This window comes from Canis lupus, chromosome 16 (genome assembly GCF_048164855.1).
Source record: "Canis lupus baileyi chromosome 16, mCanLup2.hap1, whole genome shotgun sequence".
NCBI lineage: Eukaryota > Metazoa > Chordata > Mammalia > Carnivora > Canidae > Canis > Canis lupus.
Window position 1 is genome coordinate 15,508,119 of NC_132853.1, and position 27,935 is coordinate 15,536,053.

At 43.7% G+C, this 27,935-nt stretch overlaps 1 protein-coding gene across 5 annotated transcripts in view; it reads left to right on the forward strand.

Moving 5' to 3' along the window:
* Positions 1-6,655: 6,655 nt before the first annotated feature.
* CRK (CRK proto-oncogene, adaptor protein) overlaps positions 6,656-27,935 on the forward strand; it is a 32,001-nt gene continuing 10,721 nt past the window's right edge. Inside the window, exons 1-2 of one of the 5 annotated variants that reach the window (XM_072779111.1) lie at positions 6,656-7,044; positions 19,490-20,025. In XM_072779111.1, the coding sequence (XP_072635212.1) occupies positions 6,804-7,044; positions 19,490-20,025 (777 nt within the window). In that variant the 5' untranslated portion in view covers positions 6,656-6,803. The remainder of the gene's footprint in view (positions 7,045-19,489; positions 20,026-27,935) is intronic. The other 4 variants (XM_072779112.1, XM_072779114.1, XM_072779110.1 and 1 more) reach the window with 4 other exon arrangements.

Below are 27,935 nucleotides of genomic sequence, written 5' to 3' on the forward strand. Positions count from 1 at the left end.
GTTTAAATTCATCATCTAGAACAGAAGTTCCTGATGAATGTATGACTATCTTGGGCTTGATACAATCCCATGCACACCTAGATTTGACACTACCCCTCCCAATTACAGAATAAAAGCACCACAATAATTTGTCCACTCTATCAGTAGTAACAGTGGCTGCAAGAAGCCTACAGATAAGATAAGCATTGCGCTGGGTGTAATTACTAGCTCTACAACTGGAGCAAGACTCCTTTCTCTAGCAGGTTGGAATGTATGCCAGGGTGACGTCACAGACATAACCTACATGTAACCGAAGACCCTTGTCCTTGCAGATGTCATCAAGAATGCTTTGCACCCCTGGCTCACATACTGCAGGAAGTCCACTGCCCTCCAGGAGATACCTGCCAATTGCAGGAGGCTAATTCAGGCTCTGGACGAGAGCCTGCGCTTGACTCTCCATTTGTTTGTTCAGCCAGTTTTTACCTAACGCCTACTGTGTGCCAGGCTCTCTGCCAGGCCCTTGGGATATAGCAAGAAAAAAAACCACCAAAACCTTGCTTTTTTTTTTTTTAAGATTTATTTATTTATTTATTTATTTATTTATTTATTTATTCATGATAGACACAGAGATTGAGAGAGAGGCAGAGACACAGGAGGAGGGAGAAGCGGGCTCCATGCTGGGAGCCCAACGTGGGACTCGATCCCGGGACTCCAGGATCGCGCCCTGGGCCAAAGGTAGGCGCCAAACCGCTGAGCCACCCAGGGATCCCTTTTTTTTTTTTTTTTAAGATTTTATTTATTCATGAGAGACACAGAGAGAGAGGCAGAGACATAGGCAGAGGGAGAAGCAGGCTCCATGCAAGGAGCCCAATGTGAAACTCGAGCCACTGAGTTTCAATAAACCACTGAGCCACCCAGGCATCCCTCTGCTTTATTTTCCTCTTCTCCTCTACAACATGAGCTCCATAAAGCAAGGTTTTGGGGACACCTGGGTGGCTCAGCAGTTGAGCATCTGCCTTCAGCTCAGGGCGTGATCCCGGGGTCCTGGGATCGAGTCCCACATCGGGCTCCCTGCATGGAGCCTGCTTCTCCCTCTGCCTAGGTCTCTGCCTCTCTCTCTGTGTCTCTCATGAATAAGTGAATAAAATCTTTAGAAAAAAAAGGCAGAGAAGGGGAAGAGGGAAAGGTGGCTGTGCAGTGTGCAGCTCCAAATGCACTGGCAGGGGAAGGTTTCCCTGAGAGGGCAACGTAGGGCAGAAGGCTGACAGTGGTGAGAGAGGGACCATGGGTAGCCAGCAGAAGAAACAGCAAGTGCAAAGTGTGGAGGAAACTTGTCAGAAGACAAAGAAGAAGAATCAGTGGAGCCAGAGAGGAATGGGCAGTGGGAGAAGGGAAGATAGGCATATTTTCATTTTACCTGCTTCAGGTGCTCCTGACTTCCTCGCCTCTGAGAGGACAGAGATGAGCAAGCTGACACTTTCTCTTGGATGCCCTCCCACAAGTGCATCTGTATGAGCAGCTTTCCTAAAGGATGGAGGCAGTGAGAGGCACATACCTCACAGCAAGGCAGACAACGCATGCTCAGCAGTCCTACAGCATGCTGCCACTTGGGAACATCTCATCGATGTTTCTGGGAAGGTCCAGCCTCCTGCCTTGGTTCCCAGCATGCTGTCTTCCCCAAGACCCTTTTTGGAGTCCCCTCACATTTTTCCACAGAGCTTTTGCCTACTGTCTGCCTCTGCACATTTTTTTTTTTTTAAGTAGGCTCCGCGCCCAGCTTGGAGCCCAACTCGGGGCTTGAACTTATGACCCTGAGATCAAGACCTGAACTGAACTGAGATGAAGAGTCAGATGTTTAATTACTGAGCCACCCAGGTGCCCCATCTCTACACAGTTTAAGACTGATCCTTGTCTCTGCAAAATGAAGGGCTACCCACTGGGAGATGGGCATCTCTCTTTCTCATAGTTCAGAAACTCCAATAGAGGCTTGGAGATTTCTGTGTCTCCTTTCTTTCTCCCTGTCTTCATACATGGATGAGAACAGGGCAGAGTAGTATTTTTGTACTAATATGAATTGTACCTCTATAAACTCACCCACTTTTTCTTTCTCTCACACACACACTTTGGAAGGTGATCCTGTCAGTTTTCTCTCTAAATAGCAATATTTTTGTCATCTTGATACAAATAATCTTTCTAGTTTGTTTTTTTTTTTTAAGGAAAATTGTGTATGAATAGCCCAACTCCAGAAGATTCCATTTGCATAGTACCCTGGAGTTGTGCAGTGCACAACCTGCACAGTTGTATGGCACAACTCTGATTACTTATTTTTTTTAAGATTTTATTTATTTATTTATGAGAGACACACACACACACACAGAGGCAGAGACACAGGCAGAGGGAGAAGCAGGCTCCATGTAGTGAGCCTGATGTGGGACTCGATCCCGGGACTCCATGATCACGCCCTGGGCCGAAGGCAGGTGCCAAACCTCAGAGCCACCCAGGGATCCCCAGCCACCCAGGGATTCCCCCTCTGATTACTTTAGACAACACAGTGCAAGATGTAGGCAGGTCATTGACTCCCTGCTTCTCCACTGCTAAAATAAGGAATGCCTTTCTTTAGTTAGGAGTGTATGGAATAAAGGACTTTGGTGTGTTTTCTCTTGAACAGGGCAGCCTTCCCTTTCTTTCTTTTTTTTTTTTTTTATTTATTGGTGTTCAATTTACCAACATACAGAATAACCCCCAGTGCCCGTCACCCAATCACTCCCACCCCCCGCCCTCCTCCCCTTCTACCACCCCTAGTTCGTTTCCCAGAGTTAGGAGTCTTTACGTTATGTCTCCCTTTCTGATATTTCCCACACATTTCTTCTCCCTTCCCTTATATTCCCTTTCACTATTATTTATATTCCCCACATGAATGAGAACATATAATGTTTGTCCTTCTCCGACTGACTTACTTCACTCAGCAGCCTTCCCTTTCTTTTCCCATTTTACTTCTGCTCCTCTTCCAGGTAACTCCCCCCACCCCTACCCCAGTACCAGGAGCCATTCCTAAGCAGGAAGGTCACTTTCTTTTCTTTCTTTTTTTTTTTTTTAAGATTTTATTCATTTGAGGGATCCCTGGGTGGCGCAGCGGTTTGGCGCCTGCCTTTGGCCCAGGGCGTGATTCTGGAGACCCGGGATCGAATCCCACATCGGGCTCCCGGTGCATGGAGCCTGCTTATGTCTCTGCCTCTCTCTCTCTCTCTCTCTCTCTCTCTGTGACTATCATAAATAAATAAAAATTAAAAAAAAAAAAAAAGATTTTATTCATTTGAGAGAGCACCCACAGACATGGCTCAAGCTTGAGTCAGGGGGAGGGGCAAAGGGAGAGGGAGAGAGAATTTCTTTTTCTTTTTCAACTTTACAGAGTTTTTAATTATTTTTAAAGATTTTATGTATTTATTCATGAAAGACACACACACACAGAGGCAGAGACATAGGCAGAGGGAGAAGCAGGCTCCCTGCAGGGAGCCCAATGTGGGACTCGATCCCAGGGCCTCCAGGATCATGCCCTGAGACGAAGGCAGGTGCTTAACCGCTGAGCTACCCAGGCATTCTGACAGGGTTTGTTTGTTTGTTTGTTTGTTTTTAAGACTTTTTTATTATTTGAGAGAGAGAATGAGAGGGAAAGAATCTGAAGCAGACTCTGCACTGAACACAGAGCCCGACACGGGGCTTGATCCCACAACCTCGAGATTGTGGCCTGAGCGGAAACCAAGAGTTGGATGCTTAACCGACTGAGCCACCCAGACATCCCAGGAAGGTCACATTCTTTGTAGGGCAGATCTCAAGCTTATTAGGTGTGTGTGTGTGTATGACGATTTTAGCTGCAAATCCTGAATGTATGAAGGGGAGAGGAGGAGGAGAAGAGAAAGGAAGTAGGGGCAGGATGGGCTTGCCTTCAATTTGTCCCAAGGCCACTTCTGTTCCTACCATGTTGTCCTCTCTGTGCTCCAATAAAAACACATGTAAGTAGTCCCTTGGGTCAGGGTCTCCCCTCCTTGCCAATCTCCTTGCTTATTATCCATCTTGGTTATTCTTTTTAAGATTTATTTGTTTGTTTGTTTATTTATTTATTTATTTATGATAGACACAGAAAGAGAGAGAAAGAGGCAGAGACACAGGAGGAGGGAGAAGCAGGCTCCATGCCGGGACCCCGACGTAGGACTTGATCCCGGGACTCGATCCCGGGACTCCAGGATCACGCCCTGGGCCAAAGGCAGGCGTTAAACCGCTGAGCCACCCAGGGAGCCCCTCCATCTTGGTTATGATCTATTTCTTCCCTTCCTCCCTCCTTCCCTTCTCTCCTTCCTTTCTTCCTCTTTATTTTGCCCTTATTCTTTTCAAGTCCATTTTCTGTAATCAGAACCCACAAGCAGTCTCTGGGTAAGGCCCCGCCTCAAACCTCCGCCATTCTGGAGAAGTGAAGAGCAGACACCTCTCTTTCCCAAAGAGCCAGAATTCACACTGGGATGGCTTCTGCTACTGGCTTGTGGTAACAGGCTGTGACTAAGCCAGGGTCACAATGAGTCACAGCAGGGAAGGTGCCTTCACTCCCCTTCCCTTCCCAGAGCAGGCCCAGGGGTGTGTGCAGTAGATCCGGAAGAGGTGTGTTTTTCATGTAAGATCAAAATCCAGGGCTGATATATTTTTTTTCTTTAATGTCTATTTCTGCCATCCTCCTCCAACCTCCTGTCCTCATCAATGCCTATTCCAGCATTGGCATTGCTGAGGATACAGCACCGTGACCACAGCTCTCTGCTCCTTCTAGGATTTGAATACCAGCTCCCTACACAGCAGCTGTGTGTCTCTGGACAAATAACTTAACCTCTCTGAGCTTCACCTGTAAAATGGGGATAGTTGTAAAATACCACCCATGAGGCTGTTAAGAGGATTAAATGAGATGATCCATACTAAAGGCAGTTAGCGCTATGCCTGGCAGGCAGTATTCCCTGAATAAATGGTAGCTGTTGTAACATTTACGTAGTGCCTCCTACACTAGATGTGTGGCCTTTGAGGAGTTCTAGTGTAGGACACAGACAGACCTGTGAATGAAGGATTACAGTACAATGGGTAGGAACTGTAATGGAAATAATATGGACACAGGGCTATGGATGCAGAGAGGAAGTAATAGTTGGTTAAAAAAGGGAAGACAGGGGGATCCCTGGGTGGTTCAGAGGTTTAGCACCTGCCTTGAGCCCAGGGCGTGATCCTGGAGTCCCGGGATCGAGTCCCACATCAGGCTCCCTGCATGGAGCCTGCTTCTCCCTCTGCCTGTGTCTCTGCCTCTGTCTGTGTGTCTCTCATGAATAAATAAATAAATAAATCTTAAAAAAAAAAGAAAAAAAAGAGAAGACATTTGAGATTCAGATCCAGAAAGGAGTGAAAGGGTATTCCAGAAAAAAGAAACACAAGGTTCATGTAGGAGCTGTTAAGAGGACACTGTGACCTCATTTTATGCTGTGACCTAAACTGGGAATTTTAAGTTCTGGAGACTGTTGTTTGTTTGTTTTTTTAAGATTTTATTTATTTATTTATTCATGAGAGACACAGAGAGAGGCAGAGATGTAGGCAGAGGGAGAAGGAGGCTCCCTGCAAGGAGCCTGATGTGGGATGCGATCCCACATCCCAGAATCACCCCCTGAGCCAGAGGCAGATGCTCAACCACTGAGCCACTCAGGCGTCCCAGTTCTGGAGACTGTTAAAAGTTGTGCACAGGGTAGGAACAGTCTTAGAGTTGTAATTTAGAAAGCACACACTGTCAGATGTGTGCAATGTACTTAGAGCAGCAAGTCTATAGGGCACCAGTGAACAGGCTGTTCACAGGAATACAGATACAGATATGGAATACAGAGACAGAGATCATGATAGTAAGGAGAATAGAGGATACCCCTGGCCACGACTAGTGTTTAGAAGAATCTGGGCAAATGACTTGAAAGACTCAATCCAGAGAACTCCTGGCTTGGCACATTCTGCTCTCTCTGTCTTGCATGCTCTTCCCCTACTGGCCATTCAACATTCAGCTCAAGCCACCTCCTCTGGTAGGTGGAGGACTGAATCCCTTTACAGACTGGGCTGGAGCTCCTGGTTGGTTCCCTCTCACAGTGCTTGGAATTCCTTTGTCATTGTTCCTGCTTCCTCCCACTGGTCTGTGAATTCTGTGAGGTCAGGGCCCAAACCTTGATCACCTTTGCACCCACAGAGCAAATGTGGTGTCAGTAACTGCTGAGTCAATCAGTGCAAACAAAATACTTAAGCCAGTCTAGAGAGAAGATGGAGGAACCACCAGAAAAGGACCAAAGTCTCCAGGAGCTCAGGCCCTGAGGCCACATACATCTTTTGTAGTCCAACTGTGTCTCGGAGTTGCTGCCTAGAATTCCCGGGCCTTCCAGGAACTCGAACCCTGGAGCCGCGTGGCCAAAACCGCAAACACAAACCTCCGCCGACTCCTCGCTGAGCCCCTACCACCGGCCCTGGACTTGGCCCCTCCATCCCCTGCAGTCCCGATCCCCGCCAGGCGGCGACGCACACGGCGGCGCATGCGCAGTGCGCACCCGAGCTGTCCTTTGCCCTTCTCCCCATGGCGGGTTGCGGTCCCCTTCCCGGCATCCTCGCGGGGGCAAGGTGCGCGTCATTTCCGGTGGGGAAGGCCCGCGGCCGCCGCCGCCATTTCGGGCACTGCTGTGAAGCTGAGACCCGAGCCGGTCCGCTGGGCGGCGGGCGCCGGGGCAGGAGGGGCGCGCGTGCCGGCGGCGGCCCAGCGTGTAGGCGCGGAGGCGGCCATGGCGGGCAACTTCGACTCGGAGGAGCGGAGTAGCTGGTACTGGGGGCGGTTGAGCCGGCAGGAGGCGGTGGCGCTGTTGCAGGGCCAGCGGCACGGGGTGTTTCTGGTGCGGGACTCGAGCACCAGCCCCGGGGACTATGTGCTCAGCGTCTCCGAGAACTCGCGCGTCTCCCACTACATCATCAACAGCAGCGGCCCGCGCCCGTCTGTGCCACCGTCGCCCGCCCAGCCTCCGCCCGGTGAGGACGGACGGGACGGGACGGGAGGCCCCGGGCGGGGTGAGGGCCGCGGAACTCGCCAGCCTGACCGGCTGCCCCTCGCGAGCTAGCCTCCACGAGGGACGTGGGCAGAGGGCTGGAGCGACCCTGGCATGGGGGTACCTTGGTGCCCGGGCTCGTTCCCACCACTGGCGGTTGTGTGTGTGTGGAGGAGGAGCCGCTGACCCAGGCCTCTGGGTGTGACTTGGGAGGACAGCCCAGGGGAAGGGGAACTGCTTCGGCCCCAGGGTGGGGCTAGCGCCGGGGCCAGGCACCAGGGCAGGGCGGGCAACGTGGGGACAAAGAGCGGAGGGGGATATTGGCACTGCGGGGGCATCACTTGGCAGCGGTTCCCAGGATGAATTCGATAATCCTACAAGTGGCTTTTTAGGCTTGAAACATTTCCTGTACTGTTAGAGAGCCGGGTTTGGTTTGGAGAGCTATTCTCCCCTGCTGGCCTTTGATAGGAAGTCACCACATACTAGCCCGGAGGGATGGAGACACCCTCAGGAAACCGGTCAGCTTTTTCCTTTCTTGGGCATCTTTCCAAAATACTTTTACTGTCCTCTTCCCCCGCGGAGGACGAAGGTGGTGAGCTAAGTGCCTTGGTGACAGAAGTAAGCCCTCTGTGATCAGCCCAGAACAAGTTGATGTCCAGCTGACCGTGTCCAAGAGATCTTGGCGTCCAGAGACTCTTTTCCACAATTAGAGGGTTCTAGTTTTCAGGGTATTTTGTGGAGGACAGATTCTATGCCCCCACACCCCTCCCAGGAAATAAGCCAGTGGAAACAGTCCCTTCCTTGGAAGTGAATGGAACTTCCAATTTCATTGGACTTAAGCACTGTCAATGTCATATGTCAGGGCCTCTTGCTCAGTAAGTTGGGGCTGTGGCCCTTTTCTTTCTTAACCAAGGATCACTGAGATGTGACTGTCCTACTTACGCCTTTAGAGCTGTTTGGAGAATGTTAAGGAGGTTCATGCACTTAGTACTTGAGATTTGTGAAATACAGAGTAATTCTGAGGTTATTGTCAGATTACCATCATCTGTGTAACAGCACCAAGAGTTGTAGTCTTTCTCATTTTTCAAATTGAAGCAGTTTTCTTCTGACCAGCTGAGGCTAGCTCCAGGCCAGTCTCATAAGAATTAGGAGCCTCCTGAGCCAGCCTTTGCAAACTTGCCCTTTAGGGATAGTCCTAATTTAGATTCATTCACTCTGGCCAGAAATAGGGAGATGGGATAGTCAGTCTCTGTTGCTAACACGTATCAATTATAGGAAGAGTATGAGATCTTTAAATCCAGGAAGTATCCTAGGTCTTCTCAGTCTGCTTGGTTTAATTTTTATTTTAAGATTTTATTTATCTATCTATCATCTGTCTATCTATCTATCTATCTATCTATCTATCTATCTATCTATCTATGAAAGACACAGGCAGAGGGAGAAGCAGACTTCTCGCTGGGAGCCCGATGCAGGACTCAATCCCCAGACCCAGGATCATGCCCTGAGGTGAAGGCAGTCACTCAACCGCTGAGCCACCCAGGCACGTCCCAGTCTGTTTGGTTTAATAGCATAACATGAGACAGGAATATTGATAGAACATAAATTTGCCCTAAACCCGATATGTTGTGCTTTTCCTTTTTTTTTTTTTTTTTTTTTAATTTTTATTTATTTATGATAGTCACAGAGAGAGAGAGAGAGAGAGGCAGAGACATAGGCAGAGGGAGAAGCAGGCTCCATGCACCGGGAGCCCGATGTGGGATTCGATCCCGGGTCTCCAGGATCGCGCCCTGGGCCAAAGGCAGGCGCCAAACCGCTGCGCCACCCAGGGATCCCTATGTTGTGCTTTTTCACCACCTTCTTGGTATCTAGGGTTGTGCATTACAGTGCAGTAATATGTCAAACTGTCACTGAAATTCAATTTTCAACCTCCTGCACCCCCAGTTTTCAACCTTTTATGTATGCGTTTTGCAAAATTTGGAGATGACAACAGGCAGGTTTGCTGGTTTGAGCTTTCTACACACCTTTGTGTTATGACTTTATATCTCTGCGCTTACCTTGATATTGAGCTCCACCTTTTCATAACAGATAGGAGTTCAAATCCTTGGCTCAAGAGAGAAGGTGAAGATTGCCAGAGTTTGTGGATGGGGTGTGGAAAGTTCACAGGCATTGTGTTAATTCTTGTTTCTGGTAATGTGCCCAGTTTTTCACATAGAGCAATTGATTGAGTTGCTGTCTTTATAAAGGTTACTTAGTCTTTGTTCTCCTTGCTTCCCCGTCAAGCTCTTTTCTTTTTGAAACTATACAGAGGAATTTCTTTAATTTTAGAAAAGCGTGTAGAGTATTAATAGCTAACATTTATTGACTGGTTATTCTGTGCCAAGTACTTTGCTGAGTACTTTCTGTGCCTTGTCTCATTTTCTGTCTATAACAATCTGGTGAGAAATACTGTAATCTCTATTTACTAAAATATTTTCATTTTATAGGTGAGGAAACAGAGAGATTCAGGAACTTGCCCAAGGTCACACAGCTGATAAATGACTGAGCCAGATTTTCAACTTCGGAATTCTGACTAGAGAGCTGACACTATTCTGTACTTCTTTCTCTTTCCTTTTGAGATCTGAACAGTGCTCATAGAAGATTTGTTTCTGTCACAGGGTCCTATGTTCTGTTTAAAGACCAAAAGGAAAGGATGACCAGAAGAAACTAGCTTTAGTATTTGGACAATACATGTCTTTTATCTAAAAGTCAATGATGAGGGACGCCTGAGTGGCTCAGTGGTTGAGCCTCTGCCTTTGGCTCAGGGCGTGACGATCCCAGAGTCCTGGGATTGAGTCCCCACATCAGGCTCCTTGCATGGAGCCTGCTTCTCCTCCCTCTGCCTATGTCTCTGCCTCTCTCTGTCTCTCATGAATAAATAAAATTTAATAAATAAATAAATAAATAAATAAATAAAAGTCAATGATGAGGCTTTTAAATCCTTATTTGGCAAATTGAAGATGAAAAATGAACTTTTTGCTTAGGATTATATAGCATATTTTGTGGACATAATACATGGGTAGAATTAATATGGAATGGCTCAGATACAGTTTTTAGAGGCATGGGGTAGGATGGATCGGATATTTTTAACCTTTTCTGGTGAATCTTTTTATTTTATTATTATTATTTTTTAAGATTTTATTTATTTATTCATGATAGTCACACAGAGAGAGACAGAGAGGCAGAGACACAGGCAGAGGGAGAAGCAGGCTCCATGCTGGGAGCCCGACGTGGGATTCGATCCCACGTCTCCAAGATCGCGCCCCGGGCCAAAGGCAGGCGCCAAACCACTGCGCCACCCAGGGATCCCTGGTAAATCTTTTTAAATTAGATGTGTAGCTTCTGCAGGCTGCCATAGTCTGGGAGCACCCTGGTTGTGCTTCAGGGCTATGAGGCAGAGCTTGGGCAAGTCTACTGGTCATACTCTGTCAGGTTGGACTTCCAAGGTAGACCTCTTGGGAAGGCTTTGCAATCATTGCTTCATACATTTCTTCAAACAATGAGGTATTGCTAGACCTTGGCCAGTAGACAATCAACAAAACTGAACAAGTGTGAGCTGGGAGAGTAGTTATAAGTTTGAGCCCTGGAGCTCGGGTTTGAATCTTCCTTACGACTTACCACTTATATAACTTTGGGCATGTTCTTTAAATTGCCTCTGCCTCAATTTCCTCATTTGTAAAAGAGAGGAAATAATAATATTGACCTCATAGGTTTGTATTGAGGATTAAATGAATTTTAGTGTATTAAATGCTTAGGAATGGGGCTAGCATGTAGTAAATACTTAGTATTAGCTGTATTAGTCTTATGTACATACATAACTATGAGATTGGGAGAGCAGGAGTTGAAGAAAAATGGAAAACTGTTCTCAGCATTCAGAGGCTCATAGGCAGGCATGGTGTGGGTTGGTGAGCACTGATAAGATAGCATGTGTAAGAGAGTAAGTGCTGGGGTGGAGGGGTTTGGAGTGCATCAAGAAGTATGAAAGGACCTTGGATCCAAGACATAGAAATATGATGGCACTTGTTGTTACCTGCCTAACTCAGAGCCTTCTACCTATTGTTCTAGTGGGTGAGGGGCAGAAATTAGAGTGGTTATTGTTTGTGTTGCCTCTGCAAGGTGGTGCTGGACCAAACCACTCTCTAGAGATCTAGTGGGACTGTTCATTACCCGTTGTTGCCTTTTTGTACCTCCACCGTCTGTGTTTCATTTGTGTACCTCATCTTTGCAGTTCTCAACCCGGTCCTTGTGTTTTATTCCTCAATTACAGAAAGTATCCCTCCATCCAGTGGTTCTGGAGAAGTTCTTCAGTGAGTTAATTAAAGGTTTACAACAGAAAAAGGATTTCATGATAAAAGAAAGTAGATTTATTTATTGCAGGACTTCCCAGCCTTTACTATGCTCTTGTGAAAGTATGACCCTCCCAAGAGAGGCAGGCATTTGACCAAGAAGCATCTTGAGATACTGTAAAATCTTCTCTGGGAAACAGTACAGAGGACTTTGGGTTTGGCATTAATCAAACATTTCTAAAGGAATTGAGAGGTTTAGGCAGGATATTAAGCTGAATTTGCTTTTGATTAAGCACCTGTAATGTTCCAGCAACTTTTAGGAATTTTATTACATTGGTGTTTGGCACCATGAGAAGTTAAGTAACAGCTCATACAGCTAGTAAATGGCAGAACCAGAATTCATCAAACCCAATCATTCTGAATCTGCAAAGTACCATGTTGATACCCACCATTTTTAGAAAGTTCTATTTGCTTAGGAGACCAGATATTTGATACCTCTTGGGAAACCTCAGATGAAAGTCAGCAGCATTTTTAGCCCTTTGTATTGGACAGGTGGTGGGGTGTGTTTAAGCAGTTTTTATAAATATCATAGGCAGAAGAGAAGGAAAGGAGTGGGAGTTACGGAAAGAGGAAGGGGGGAAATGGAAATGCTTTGATATAAGAAGCTGATGATGGAGCTGCTGTGGTAGTACCCATACCAGAAGTGACCTGGCCTGTTTTAGCCCACAGAGCTTTTAGGTATTCTTCATAAAACTTCAGGGAATGGTGTTGTTAAAGATTGATGTAACCTGTGGGTTAAAATGCTTAGAAGTAATGAGCATGTACAGAAACCAAAAAGAATATCTAACTGCTTGCATTGATTTTGATTTCTGAGTGTGTTTGTTCATAACTGCATGTTCAGAATACTAGCCAGGTTTACGTAGGACAAGTCAGAAAGGTTTGCTAAGTCCCAGCAATGAGAACTGGTTATTGGTTCTTTTCTCTAGACTGACTGTATCTCCTTCCTTTCCCGCCCTTTTATTTCCTGCCTTTGGCTGTTTGTGGTTGGAAGGAGATGAAGTAGGGTAAAGGAGACACATAGCTGATGAGGTTTGGACTTATCTGAAATTTATGTTCTTTTCTCTTCCCTTCCCTTCTGGAGTTTGGATCAGTGAAGGTTGATGGGCCATATATCTGACTGCTTCAGCAGTTCACAAAAACGCATTCCTCTGGTGGAATTATTACAGTATCATTAGAATATGAGGAAATTGGGCAACCCCGGTGGCTTAGCGGTTTAGTGCTGCCTTCAGCCCAGGGCGTGATCCTGGAGACCCGGGATGGAGTCCCACGTCGGGCTCCCTTCATGGAGCCTATTTTCTTCCTCTGCCTGTGTCTCTGCCTCTCTCTCTCTCTCTTAATGTATCTCTCATGAATAAATAAATCTTAAAAGAATATGAAGAAATAGGGATCCCTGGGTGGCACAGCGGTTTGGCGCCTGCCTTTGGCCCAGGGCACGATCCTGGAGACCTGGGATCGAATCCCACGTCGGGCTCCCAGTGCATGGAGCCTGCTTCTCCCTCTGCCTATGTCTCTGCCTCTGTCTCTCTCTCTCTGTGTGTGTGTGACTATCATAAATAAATAAAAATTAAAAAAAATTAAAAAAAAAGAATATGAAGAAATTTATAAATAATATTAGAGCAGGGCCTGGCTGACTCAGTGGGTAGAGCGTGCAACTCTGGATCTTGGGGTTGTGAGTTCAAGTTCTGCATTGGGTGTAGAGATTACTTAAAAATAAAATCTTTTTAAAAAAAAAAAAAAAAAAAGAGGGATCCCTGGGTGGCTCAGCGGTTTGGCGCCTGCCTTTGGCCCAGGGTGCGGTCCTGGAGTCCTGGGATCGAGTCCCACGTCGGGCTCCAGGCATGGAGCCTGCTTCTGTCTCTGCCCCCCCCCCCATAAATAAATAAACAAACAAATCTTAAAAAATAAATAAATTAAAAAAAGAATATTAAAGATTTTCCTTGGTGTTTTGCTCGTATTTCTGTGACTGCTAGGATTGCCAAGCGAAGCCAAAAAAAAAAAAAAAAAGAAATTGTGGGTCCAGTTTGTTACAGTACAGCATTTGAGCAAGAAATGAACCAGCTTCTACCTTTATGTTTATGACAGAGGAGCTGTGACAGAGGAGCTGCCATTTTTTCTTTTCATAATTTCACAGTGATCTTTCTAAGGCCCCTGGGCTTTGTAGTCTTATATGTTCTTCTAAACTTTTCTCCCCTCCCCCCAAAAACAAACACAAAGCATGTTTTTATTTGGACTAGTAGAGTAATGGAGGAACCATAACAATTGGTGACAGGGAGTGGTTACCTTCCTTTTTAGAGTGAAAAGAGCACCTTGGAAATGTTCAGGGATGGTCAGAGCTGTTCTTTCGTGGTGATTTTGGTGTATAAACACAATTTGTTATTGCTACTGTTTTTTTGTAAGAATACATCTCCAGTGGAAAGTCAAAGCCAGGAGGGAAATAATGTCTTCCTAAGACCTGCTGCTTTGTTTCTTGCCTACCAATGATACTGTGTATGCTTTGATATCCCCAGATATGCTATGAGCTTCTTAAAGCTGGGAATAGGCTTTCATTTAACCTTTTTCCCTCATGCCAGAATTTTTTTTTTTTTTAAGATTTTGTTTGTTTATTTATGAGAGAGACACAGAAAGAGGTAGAGACAGGCAGAGGGAAAGGCAGGCTCCCTGCAGGGAGCCTGATGAGGGACTCGATCCCAGGACCCCGGGATCATGACCTGAGCCAAAGGCAGACGCTCAACCCCTGAACCACCCAGGTGCCCCCCTCACTTCAGAATTTTGTTCATCAACAATAATATCTAACATTTACTGAGTACTGTCTGCCAACCATTGTCCCAAAAAGGCAACTAGTGAAAAACCATTTTGCACCTTGGCGTGTAGTTGAGTAAACTCTAGCAAAGGAGCTTTCCTCTCCAGGTCATTAGCATCATTTTCTAAACCATGGGTACGCTGCTGGTGTAAGAGTCCTCCCTACCACTTTGCACTGGAGGCTTTCTTGACCAGGCAGTGCTTTAAGTAGGTCTCTTTGGAGCTCGCTCTGACCCAGTCCTTTAGCATAGTTCAGCAGGCCTAAAGGATCACTGAATTAGCCTAGCAGTAATAGGCAGAATGATCATGTATCTCATTGCTTACCAGACTTGAATAAGAACAATCCTTCAGTGATCCATTTGGGTGAAGAGAAACTCCAGAATATAGCAACACCATGTTCTGGTATATTCATAACCAAAATTCTCTCTCTAGTTCAGCACTTGAAACTATTGCGGTTGTGTTCACTGTAGATAAGTAGTCCTGGGTCTGGGCATCTATTTCAGTATATTGAGTTGGAGAGACAGCCAGCATTACTGATTGTGGGATATTAACTTTTTTTTAGCTTACAGCCATGAATTCCACAGATGGACCTTTGCAATGTAAGAAATGTGCAATTGTGTCTTGGCGTCCCGTCATTCATTCATTCATTCATTCATTCATGTAAAAAGAGAGGGTGTACTCATTCTGTATTGAGGACTTCTGGTTAACTTCTAAAGTTTATCTTTTCATTTCTCCCCACTACTTTTTTTTTTTTTTTTTTAAGATTTTATTTATTCATGAGAGGCAGAAACACAGAGGGAGAAACAGGCTCCATGCAGAGAGCCTAATGCGGGACTTGATCCATGGACTCCGGCATCATGCCCTGAGCATGAAGGCAGACACTCAACCGCAGCCACCCAGGCATGCCCCCCACTACTAAATTTTTTTTAATTTATTTTTTTTTTCCCACTACTAAATTTTAAATGTACTTTTTCTGGTCATTCTGGAAGAAGTCATTTTTAACCCTGTACCTAATAATTGGGTCTCATTTCTTTTAGAGTACATCTGGGCTACCACAATATTCACCACATTAATCACTATGGCTTTTAAATATTTATTTATTTATTTGTTTATTTATTTAAGAGATTTTATTTATTCATTCATGAGAGACACACAGAGAGGCAGAGACACAGGTAGAGGGAGAAGCAGGCTCCATATAGGGAGCCCGTTGTGGGACTCAATCCTGGGTCTCCAGGATCACGCCCTGGGCTGAAGGCGGCGCTAAACTGCTGAGCCACCTGGGCTGCCCAAGATTGATATATTTGAGAGAGAGTGGTGTTCAGGGGGAGAGAATCTCAAGCTGACTCTGCTGAACACAGAGCCTGATGTGGGGCTTGATCCCACAACCCTGAGTTCATGACCAGAGCCAAAACCAAAAGTCAGGCGCTTAACTGAGTGAGCCACCCAGGTGCCCTTATAAATCAATGTGGATTTTATTTTATTTTTAAGATTTTTACCTATTTAGGGCAGCCCTGGTGGCGCAGCGGTTTGGCGCCGCCTGCAGCCTAGGGTGTGATCCTGGGGACCTGGGATCGAGTCCCATATCGGGCTCCCTGCATGGAGCCTGCTACTCCCTCTGTCTGTGTCTCTGCCCCTCTCTCTCTGTGCCTATGAATAAATAAATAAAATCTTAACCTATTTATTCATGAGAGAGAAGCAGGCTTCCCATGGGAAGCCCAATGCAGGACTTGCTCTCAGGACCCCAGGATCATGACCTGAGCCAAAGGCAGACGCTCAACCCCTGAGCCACCCAGGTGCCCCACTGTGGCTTTTAGAGAGTGGACCAGTGTTCTTGGAGTGAAAAGCATAAATTGACCATTTTTCCTTAACAGAGGACTTGGATAAGTAACTTTCCCCAAAGAAGAACAAATAGTAAACTTGAAAAACACCAAAGAGGGATCCCTGGGTGGCTTAGCGGTTTGGCGCCTGCCTTTGGCCCAGGGCGTGATCCTAGAGTCCTGGGATCGAGTTCCACTTCCCTGCATGGAGCCTGCTTCTCCCTCTGCCTCTCTCTGTGTGTATGTCTCTCATGAATAAATAAAAATCTTAAAAAAAAATTTAAAAAAAAAAGAAAAACACCAAAGAATCAAAGATGATATTTTAAAAGATTTTTCTCAAAAAAAAAAAAAGAAAAAAGATTTTTCTCATTAAATTGTCGATGATTTTTATTTATTTTTAAGATTTTGTGTATTACAGAGAGAGGGCATGAGCAGGGGGAGGGGCAGAGGAGAGGGAGAAGCAGAATCCCCACTGAGAAGGGAGCCTGACCCAGGGCTCAATCCCAGGATCCTGGGATCATGATTTGAACCAAAAGTAGACGGTGTAACAGACTGAGCCATACAGGTGCCCCAAATTGTCAGTGATTTTTAAAATATTGTTTGGCAAGGATATGGGGGAAATGGGAACTCATAAACCAGTGGTGGGAGTATAAATTGTACAGACTTTTTGGAGAGCAATTTGGCAATATAAACCTTAATGTTCTTACTCTTTGGGATCCCTGGGTGGCTCAGCAGTTTGGTGCCTGCCTTTGGGGCAGGGCATGATCCTGGAGCCCCGGGATCAAATCCCACATCGGGCTCCCTGCATGGAGCCTGCTTCTCCCTCTGCCTGTGTCTCTGCCCCTCTCTCTCTCTGTCTCATGAATAAATAAATAAAATCCTTTAAAATAAAATGTTCTTACCCTTTGATCCAGCAGTTGCATTTCAAGGAATTTATCCTAATGGAATAAGAAAAAAAGTCTTCACTGGGGCACCTGGGTGGCTCAGTCTGTTGAGCGTCTGAGGTGGGCTTGGTCATGATTCCAGAGTCTCAGGATCAAGTCCCATGTTGGGCTGCCTGCTCAGCAGGGAATCTGCTTCTCATTTCCCTCTGCCCCTCCTCCCTCTCGTGCTCTCACTCTCAAATAATCTTTAAAAAAAAGAAGGAAAGCTTATTAACAAAAATGCTCATAATAGCATTTTCACTAGTGAAAAGTTGGGAACACTTTATAGCTATTAAAAGTCATGTTCTTAAAAAAAAAAAAAAGTTATGTTCTTGGGGCAGCTCAGGTGGCTCAGAGGTTTAGCGTGTGTCTTCAGTCCAGGGCGTGATCCTGGGGTCCTGGGATTGAGTCCCATGTCAGGCTCCCTGCATGGAGCCTGTTTCTCCCTCTGCCTGGGTCTCTGCCTCTCTCCCTCTGTGTCTCTCATGAATAAATAAAATCTTGAAAAGTTGTTCTTAAAAAGGAGAAATTTATAAATTTCATAATAAAAAGGCAAGTTATAAAGCTTTGTAGTAACTGTAAAACACTTGTGTATGTATACTTATGACCTTGTATATATACATACATATATATACATAAACATTAAAATTTGGGAGGTTCTATCTCAATTTTTTTTTTTTAATATCTCAATTTTGAATGTGGATTAAGGCTTAACCTGGGGGTTAAGTCTGATTAAAAAAAAATCAGGGTGCCTTGGTGGCTCAAGCATTAAGCATCTGCCTTAGTCTCAGATCATGATCCCAAGGTCCTGGGATGGAGCCCTGCATTGGGGTCCTTCCTTAGTGAGGAGACTGCTTCTCCTTTTCCCTCTACCCTTCCCCTTGCTTGTGCTCCTTCTCTCTCAAATAAACCTTTAAAACAAAACAAGGAAGGGGCTTCTGGGTGGCTCAGTGGTTGAGTGTCTGCCTTTGACTCAGGTCGTGATCCCTGAGTCCTGGGATTGAGTCCCATGGGGAGCCTGCTTCTCCCTCTGCCTGTGTCTGCCTCTCTCTCAGTGTCTCTCATGAATAAATAAAATCTTAAAAAAAAAAAAAAGAGCTCCACAAAAACCAGTTTAAGATTTTGTTTTAAGGGGACGCCTGGGTGGCTCAGCAGTTGAGTGCCTGCCTTCAGCCCAAGGCCTGATCTTGGACTCCCAGGATTGAGTCCCACCTCAGGCTTCCTGCATGGAGCCTGCTTCTGTCTCTCCCTATGTCTCTGCTTCTCTCTCTGTGTGTGTGTGTCTCTCATGAATAAATAAATGGATCTTAAAAAAAAAAAAAAAAGATTTTGTTTTAAGTAATTTCTACCTCCAACATGGGGTTGGAACTCACATGCCAGAGACCAAGAGTTGCATGCTCTGGGATGCCTGAGTGGCTCAGTTGGTTAAGTGTCTGCCTTCCACTCAGGTCATGATCCCAGGGTCCTGGGATTGAGCCCCACATCAGGCTTCCTGCTCAGTGGGGAACTTGTTTCTCCCTCTCCCTCTCCCTCTGCCCCTCCCCCTGCTTGTGCTCTCTGACTCTCAAATAAATAAAATCTTTTTTTTTTTTTTTTTTTTTTTTAAAGTTGCATGCTCTGCCGACTGAGCCAACCAGGGAACCCTGGAGTTTGAGAAATTTAACACTTATTTTTTTTTCAAGTATCCTTATTTACCTTTTTTCATGATCTGTTTGCTTCAAAGGGAACAGTATGGTTTACATGTTTTATTTCAGTGAAGACCTGTAGGAATTGATTGTTAAGCAGTTAACTTCTTGATTTCTCTTTTTAGGCTCCTTGGTTCTTTTGCCTAATTAAGATTGTTTGTTTGTTTTGGTAACTGTCAGAAATGAATTTGAGATCAGCAATCATAGATTTAAAAAGATAGTCTTGGGATGCCTGGCTGGCTTAGTCAATAAAGCATGCGACTTGATCTCAGGATTGTGAGTTCAAGCCCCACACTGGGCATGTAGAACTCACTTAAAAATAAACACTTTTTTCTTCTTAGGAATTGTCTAGAAGATGTGAAGAGAAGGAATGTATGAGCCTGGTGTAGATAGATAGCAAGTTTTCCCCACCTCTTCTTGGAAAAGCTGCTGGGACTTATGAAAAAGTAGAGCTTGCTACATTTCCTGAGGTTAAAAGAAGATTGCAAGGAAACCTTAAAGCTTATGCTACTCTGTAAATGAATAGCACAATAAAAAGTCTCCATGTTGCTTTGTCTTTGATCCAGTATGGAAACATGCCCTGACTGGCCTGATCTGTTATGGCCTTCTGTTCTGTCTCTACTGCAGGTGGTGATGGGCATCTTTCTCTAGGGTATGTTTTAACTACAGAGTATGATTTCTGTTTAGGACAGGGGTTATCTTTTCTAGACTTTTTTTTTTTTTTCTGATTATTGACCAAATGTGTTTGGGAAATGCTTAAAAACTTCATTTCATCTCCTGTGTACTACATCTTAAATAATAGCCTGCTCTGTTTTTTTCCAGGGGTGAGCCCCTCCAGACTCCGAATAGGAGATCAAGAGTTTGATTCATTGCCTGCTTTACTGGAATTCTACAAAATACATTATTTGGACACTACAACATTGATAGAACCAGTTTCCAGATCCAGGCAGGGTAGTGGAGTGATTCTCAGGCAGGAGGAGGCAGAGTATGTGCGAGCCCTCTTTGACTTTAATGGGAATGATGAAGAAGATCTTCCCTTTAAGAAAGGAGACATCCTGAGAATCCGAGATAAGCCTGAAGAGCAGTGGTGGAATGCAGAGGACAGCGAAGGCAAGAGGGGGATGATTCCAGTCCCTTACGTCGAGAAGTATAGACCTGCCTCCGCCTCAGTATCGGCTCTGATTGGAGGTAACCAGGAGGGTTCCCACCCACAGCCACTGGGTGGGCCGGAGCCTGGGCCCTATGCCCAACCCAGCGTCAACACTCCGCTCCCTAACCTCCAGAATGGGCCCATTTATGCCAGGGTAATCCAGAAGCGAGTCCCTAATGCCTACGACAAGACAGCCTTGGCTTTGGAGGTACATAATGTGCAAAATGTAGAAAGAAGAGATCTGCTGCAGGGTCTCCCTTTCAGACCTCTTAGAGCTTTTTAGGAATGCTGAATAGAAGCACCAGCATTGTGATGTTGTAGATGTCAAACCATTAAGTACTCATTTTGGCATTTAATGTTAGGTTTTCTCTTTTTTGTAGAAAACCTATTTTGGAATAAGTAAGCTTAAAATTGTATAACTCCATGTTCTGATTGATCTACTAAACATACTTTGACTTCTTCAGTAACACCACCTGAATTAATAGGAATTAACCTAAAATATTTTTTTCTCATCTACATTCTAATCTGATTCATTCTTTCTGTTTATAATTGTCTAAAATAAGGTGGGCTCTGTCAAACCACTTAAATGGACTTTTCCCATTTTACTTTAGGGGGAATGGGGTTTCTTACCATTGACTGATTGTGTTTGTAAAGTAAAAATTTAGGAGGAACGGTAAAGCATAGTACAGGTAAGAAGAGATACATACTGAAAACTGTATACTACCAGGAGTAGCAAGTTTACTTTTTTTTTTTTTTTTTTAAGTTTACTTGTTTTTTATTGTTCAGTGCATTTTACAGACAGGAAGCCAGTTCCTGAGGAGTAAATTCCTGCCTTTTTCTGGTGAATAGTTATCCTTGGTAGTCCCATCTCTGGCCAACCATTGCATTGTGTTTATTTCTTTATTCCTCTCTTTTGCATTCATGGCTTTGTCTCTTACCTCCTCCCTCCCTCCCTTTGAGTTATTGAAGAGCTAGTGGTTCAGTGTAAAGCTTGTACAAAAGTGGCATGCTATCCCATCTTTTAGAACCTACTGATAGAATTTGAATGTAAGCAAATAGCTAACTTTTTAAAGGACAGGCTGAAGTTATGTGAGCACAAACTAGCAGAGAAGGGGCAAAAGTGTATTCTTATAAACTGAAATCTCTAAGTGCTGTTTTCTTTGGGTCATTTTCATACACCAGGGATTAAGAGCTGCCTTCTGCCTAAGTAGAAGTGTTAGCCTACAGAATAAGCTAGAATTTATTTGAACCAGTCTCTTATATTACTGGATTTGAAATTTTTCTTTTATATTCTAGATAGTAGAAACAAAGTAGATAGTAGAATTTATTTGAACCAGGCTCTTATATTACTGGATTTGAAATTTTTCTTTTATATTCTAGATAGTAGATACAAAGTAGATAGTAGATTCTTTTTTTTTTTTTTAAAGATTTTTATTTATTTATTCATAGAGTCAGAGAGAGAGAGGCAGAGACACAGGCAGAGGGAGAAGCAGGCATCATACAGAGAGCCCGATGTGGGACTCGATCCAGGGTCTCCAGGATCATGCCCTGGGCTGCAGGCGGCGCTAAACCGCTGCGCCACCAGGGCTGCCCTAGGTGGTAGATTCTTTTATATTCTAGATAGTAGTAGAAATTTTTCTTTTATATTCTAGCTAGCTGACTCTTCTAAGTTTGAATGAAAAATGTATTTTTAAAGTCCTTTTTTTTTTTTTTTTTGAGATCATGCTGTGACTTAAAAGTATTGTGTCTCTACTTTGATGAGAAATGAAATGTATGGGACATAAGTCACATCCGTTTTGAGTTTGGAGGATAAGGAAAACAAGTTTCTAGCCTCATGTTTTCATTTAAGTTCAGATGATGTCAACATCCAACATGGTGCTATGCTACATGGCAGATGGGACTCTTGACATTTATCATAGACCTTGTTAGCACTGGGCTGGTGTATGAAAAATAACATTCATGAAACAAGCCAGGAAAGAATAGCTGTCACATTAATTTTGTTTCCATTTGCATTTCCTTCCTTTCTTCATTTATTCATTAAGGGGTTTATATCTTTTTTTAAGATTTTATTTAAGTATTTATTTATTTAATAGAGCACGCACACATGCAAAACATGTGTGACATGCATTCTCATCTACATTCTTATCTGAATAGATACAAAGAGGGCTTCTAGGTTTGACTGACAAAAAGGCCCTGAGTTGGGAGAGAGAGAGAAAAACAGACTTGGCTGAGCCCCGAGCCTGACTCAGGCTCCTGAAATCAAGACCTGAGCTGAGATCAAGAGTTGGACACTTAATCAACTGAGCCACCCAGGCATCCCTCCTTTTTTATTTTTTTAAGAGTTTTTTTTTTTTTTTTTTTTAAGATTTTATTTACTTATTCATGAGAGACAGAGAGAGATATAGGCAGAGGGAGAAGCAGGATCACACCTGAGGCCAAAGGCATATGCTCAACCACTGAGCCACTCAGGTGTCCCAAGAGTTTATTTTTATTTATTTATTTTTTAAAGATTTTTAAATTTATTCATTTGAGAGAGAATGAGAACAAGAGCATGAGTAGGAGTAGAAGGGAGGATCAGAGGGAGAAGGAGATTTACAGCTCAGCAAGGAGCCCAATGCAGGGCTGGATCCCAGGACTTCAGGATCAAGGCCTGAGTTGAAGGCAGACACTTAGCTGACTGAGCCACCCACATGCCTTTTCTTTCTTTTCTTTTCTTTTCTTTTCTTTTCTTTTCTTTTCTTTTCTTTTCTTTTCTTTTCTTTTCTTTTCTTTTTTTTTCTTTTCCTTTTCTTTTCTTTTCTTTTCTTTTTTCTTTTCTTCTTTTCTTTCTTTGATTTTATTTAGCTATTTGAGAAAGAGTGAGCAAGCAAGAGAGAAAGCATGAGCAGAGAAAGAGGGAGAAGGAGACTCTCTGCCAAGCAGGGAGCCTGATGCAGGGCTGGATCCCAGGACTCCAGGATCATGACCTGGGCCAAAGGCAGACACCCAACTGACTGAGCCACCCAGGCACCCCTTCTTTATTTTTAAAAATATTTTATTTATTTATTTGAGAGAGAGAGACAGAGAACAAGATGGGGGAGGAGCAGAGGGAGAGGAACAAACCAACTCCCTGTTGAGCAGGGAGCCCAACTCAGGGCTCAATCCCAGGACCCTGAGATTGTGACCTGAGCCGAAGTCAGACACTTAATCAACTAAGCCACCTAGGCACCCCTAAGATTTTATTTAATTTTTTTTTTTTTTAAGATTTTATTTATTCATGAGAGAGAGAGAGAGAGGCAGAAAAACACAGAGGGAGAAGCAGGCTCCATGTGGGGAGCCCGATGTGGGACTCAATCCCAGGACTCCAGGATCATGCCCTGGGCCAAGTGCAGATGCCAAACTGCTGAGCTACCCAGGGATCCCCATATTTTTAAGTAATCTCTATACCTGGTGTGGGGCTTAAATTCAACCCAGTCCCAAGACCAAGAATTACATGCTCTACCAACTGAGCCAGCCAGGTGCCCCTGCATTTTCTTTTTTAAAGAGAGTTGTTTTTAATGATGCCTGCCTTTGGTTAGAGGCTTTCATGCTTGAAAAGGTTGAGCTTCTCTCTCTGCTGTAAAATGTAATCTTGTGAAATAAATCAGTAGAAAATAGTTTCTGATTTTTGTTAAGTTTTATTTTTGGTTAGATACTGATTTTGAGCCACATATAATGATTGCCGAAGATGGCCTCTTTCAGGTTAGAACAAATACACCAAAGTAATAGCTTCATGATACTTTATGTACTTAAAAACATGGTATCGGTTTAGCATCATAGAATTTTAGAGCTGGAAAGGACCTTAGATATCTTGTTTTGTTTTGTTTTGTTTTTTCTGTTTTTTTTGTTTTTTGTTTTTTGTTTTTTTTTTTTTACCTTAGATATCTTTGTTATATAAAAAGAACTGATGTTTAGACAGATTGGATTGTTCAGGCTAATTAGAGGTAGACGTAGGATGAACCCAGATATACTGTGGTCCCTCTTCTACTCAGTCTATGATTCTTTGTGTTTTACAACAGTTCTGTCCTCCTTAATATAGGTTTTGTGTGGTTTCACTGACAGCATATCTTCAGTTGTATTGTATGCAAGGATAGTTGTGCTGTCAGTACAGAATAGCTGTATACTAGACAGTTGTCTACAGTTTTCCTTTCCCATCTCTAGTTTTTTATTAAGAGCTGATGCCTTCTGCTTATTGAGGTAAGGTTGAGAATAAGAGTAGGAGGCTCTGGAGTTCTGACTAGCATTCTGGCGAAACAAAACATTCATTGCTATATATGACCAACTATAAATTGAGGTCTTTGAGGCTTGTTAGGTACATTTTAGTGGAATTTTATACTTAATTTGAAATAGATACATTAGAACCATTGCATTTTAGAGTTGGGCAGAGCCCTAGAGATACTGTGTTAGACCAGCAGTATTCAGACTGCCTCTTGGTATCCCTAGGAGGTGCCTAGGAGAAGGGAAAGCCAAAGATGCAAGGCTCTGGGTTCCCTCTCTTGCTTCAACCAAAGCAACTCAGTTTTTTGTTTTTTGTTTTTTTAAGATTTTATTTATTTATTCATGAGAGACATAGGCAGAGGAAGAAGCAGGCTTCTTGCGGGGAGCCTGACACAGGATCCCAGGACCCCAGGGTCACAACCTGAGCCGAACCAAAGGCAGACACTCAACCACTGAGCCACCCAGGTGCCCCAGCAACTCTGTTTTTAACTGTATTATATATTTGGGTCTGTCTGTCTGTCTTTCTTTCTTTCGATTTATTTATTTATTTATTTATTTATTTATTTATTTATTTATTTATTCATTCATGAGAGATACAGAGAGAGAGAGAGAGGCAGAGACATAGGCAGAGGGAGAAGCAGGCTCCATGCAAGGAGCCCGACGTGGGACTCGATCCTGGGTCTCCAGGGTCACATCCTGGGCTGAAGGCGGCGCCAAACCACTGATCCACCTGGGCTGCCCTGTTTAGGTCATTCTAAAATTTTCTTTGAGGAAAGAGTTTCTGTACTTAAAAATATAAATCTAAAAAATTAAGTTCAAGAACCACTTCCCTTGGAGCAGTCCCGGTGGCTCAGCAGTTTAGCGCCGCCTTCAGCCCAGGGTGTGATCCTGGAGACCCGGGATCGAGTCCCACATCGGGCTCCCTGCATGGAGCCTGCTTCTCCCTCTGCCTGTCTCTGCCTTTCTCTTTCTGTGTCTCTCATGAATAAATAAATTAAATCTTAAAAAAAAAGAAAGAAAAAAACACTTCCCTCGCCTTAAAGATGAAATATTCTTGAATTAGTACATTTGGTAGGACTACAGCCCCCCATAAGTTAATATCTATAATTCTTCTTTTCCTACTCACCAGATTTCTGTAGTAGTGATGAAGCTAGGGATTGTAGAAAGTAGGGATTGATTCCACCTAACCACCAAAGTAGGGGTACTCCTCTGCCCACTAGAGTTCTGTGGGTCAGTTGATCATATTCAGGAGCATATAACTAAATCAGATACCATCTGTTCCATTCTGGAGCTCCTAAGATTTTATATATACAAATATGCTGAATGTTTTAAAGAAGAGATACTGAAAGAACACTAGAATAGTGCAGAGACACCTTTCATTTTTTGTTTAATGGCTCCTTGGGAGCTGGAATAGGATGAATCTTGTGAATTGCAGGTGTTAAAAAATTTTTTCTCCTTCCACAGACTGTCCAGAACAATCACATTGTCTTTCTTTATTTCTAAAAATTTTATTTATTTGACAGAGAGAGGAAGAGAGCACAAGCAGGAGTGGCAGGCAGAGAGGGAGAACCAGGTTCCCTGCTGAGCAGAGAGCCCGACGTGAGGCTCAATCCCAGAACCTTGGGATCATGACCTGAGCCAAAGGCAGATGCTTAAGTGACTGAGCCACCCAAGTGCCCCCACATTATCTTTAAATCTACTAGTCACATTACTTAACATTCTTTGATTCAACCTGGCATTTTGCCTTTGGTAGATGATAAGACTTGAGAGTAATCAAGAAGCTTCTTGGGTGTTCTTAGGCTTGGACCTATTCCTCAGCACAAATGGCAAAGGTTGTAAAGTGCTTACGTCCCTGATTATATGCATTAGTGGCTACATCAACTCTGTATCTCCCCATGTAGAACTCTATGAAACCTAAGGTGGTAAGGCCTTTTGACCTATCTATAGAAAATTGTGGAGTAAAGACCCCGATTTTCCCTTTGTTAGGGGAAAAAAAAAGATTAGAAAGCATAAGAATACGAGTGGCAAGTTCTTGCTGTATAAATTTGTCTTTTTCTGAAATTGTAGCTGTAGATTTCTGTATTGTTCATTGAGACATACCTGCTTTTCCTTTCCATCTTTCTTGGACATTACCTGTATTTCAGCTTGCAGAATCTCAGTTGGAAAGGACTTTGGAAGTAAACTGATCTAGCCTCTCAGGCAGGCCTTCTGGTATCCTCACAGGTGATTTTTAAGCATTTGTTTGGGTATCTCTACTTTTGGGGAACTTACTATCAACACAGGAATATAGTACAGAGCTTCTAAGCTTTCTTGGTTCATAACACCTTTAGTGTCTTGGTAATATTTCATAGTGTCCCAGGCCAAAACAGATGCCTAACAGTTGCATTGATTAGGTAGATACATTAAAAACAAATTAGGGATCCCTGGGTGGCGCAGCGGTTTGGCGCCTGCCTTTGGCCCAGGGCGCGGTCCTGGAGACCTGGGATTGAGTCCCACGTCAGGCTCCCCGTGCATGGAGCCTGCTTCTCCCTCTGCCTGTGTCTCTGCCTCTCTCTCTCTCTCTCTCTCTCTCTGTGCAACTATCATTAAAAATAAATAAATAAATAAAATAAAATAAAATAAAAATAAAAACAAATTAAATATTTATATCCTAATAACAGTACCCACTTGAAAAAAATAATACATATAATAGAAATAAAACACTTAAGTAACTAATTACTGTTAAGCAATTAGATGTATACACCTGTTAGGTTACCATACAGTTTTTCAAACTTTGGGATTATATTGAGCACTACTACCCTTGTTTCTTGTTCCACACTTATTCCATGAAGTACTTGTTTTTTATCTTAGCAACTGCCAAAACCCAGCTTTGCAAAGAGATGACATCTTTGAAAGGAATGTAGTGTGATTTCATGTAGAAATTGTCAACTGCCTTGAGCCAATGTCCCCTTACCCACTTTAGTCTGGTCTTGGGAATTCTGCACTAGTGAGTTGTTGCCTAACAGGAGGAGGAATATATGAATTCTCATATTGTTTCTGACTTGGAGAAAGAACTGCACTTAGGGACATCTGGATGGCTCAGTGATTGTCTGCCTTCGGTTCAGGGTAAGATCCTGGAGTCTCGGGATCGAGTCCCACATCAGGCTCCCTGCATAGAGCCTCCTTCTCCCTTTGCCTATGTCTTTGCCTCTCTCTCTCTGTGTGTCTTTCATGAATAAATAAATAAGTAAAATCTTAAAAAAAAAAAAAAAAAGAACTGCACTTAGTGTAGCACCATGTTTTCAGACTGCACTGTCCCCCTGCACTTCTCCAGCCTGCACCTTGCCAGGTTTGACAGCCATCTATTCTTCTGGACTATGAAATCACTTGGGCTTCATGTGATCTAAGGATAGGCATGTTGCCTTTGGGATTTGTCTTTTCTTGACCCCAGGAGTTCCCATGTGCTTTGACTCTCTCAGGAGAAAGACACCGTTATACATATATATACAAAGGGATATTTAATTTTAATAAGGTCTTGCTTGAACTATTTGTACTTTAAGGCTACTTTAGATAGGTTCCTTAACCCAGCTCACTGCTTGTGACTTTTCTCTTTTATCCATTTAAAAATCAGAATTTTTGAAAGAAAGAAGAAAGAAAGAAAGAAAGAAAGAAAGAAAGAAAGAAAGAAAGAAAGAAAGAAAGAAAGAAAGAGAGAGAGAAAAAAGAAAAGAAAAGAAAGAAAGAATTATTTAGGGGCACGTGGGTAGCCCTGTGGTTGAGTGTCTGCCTTTGGCTCAGGTCATGATCCTGGGATCTGGGAATCGAGTCCCGCATCAGGCTCCTCAAGGGGAACCTGCTTCTCCCTCTGCCTGTGTCTCTGCCCCTCTCTGTGTGTGTGTGTCT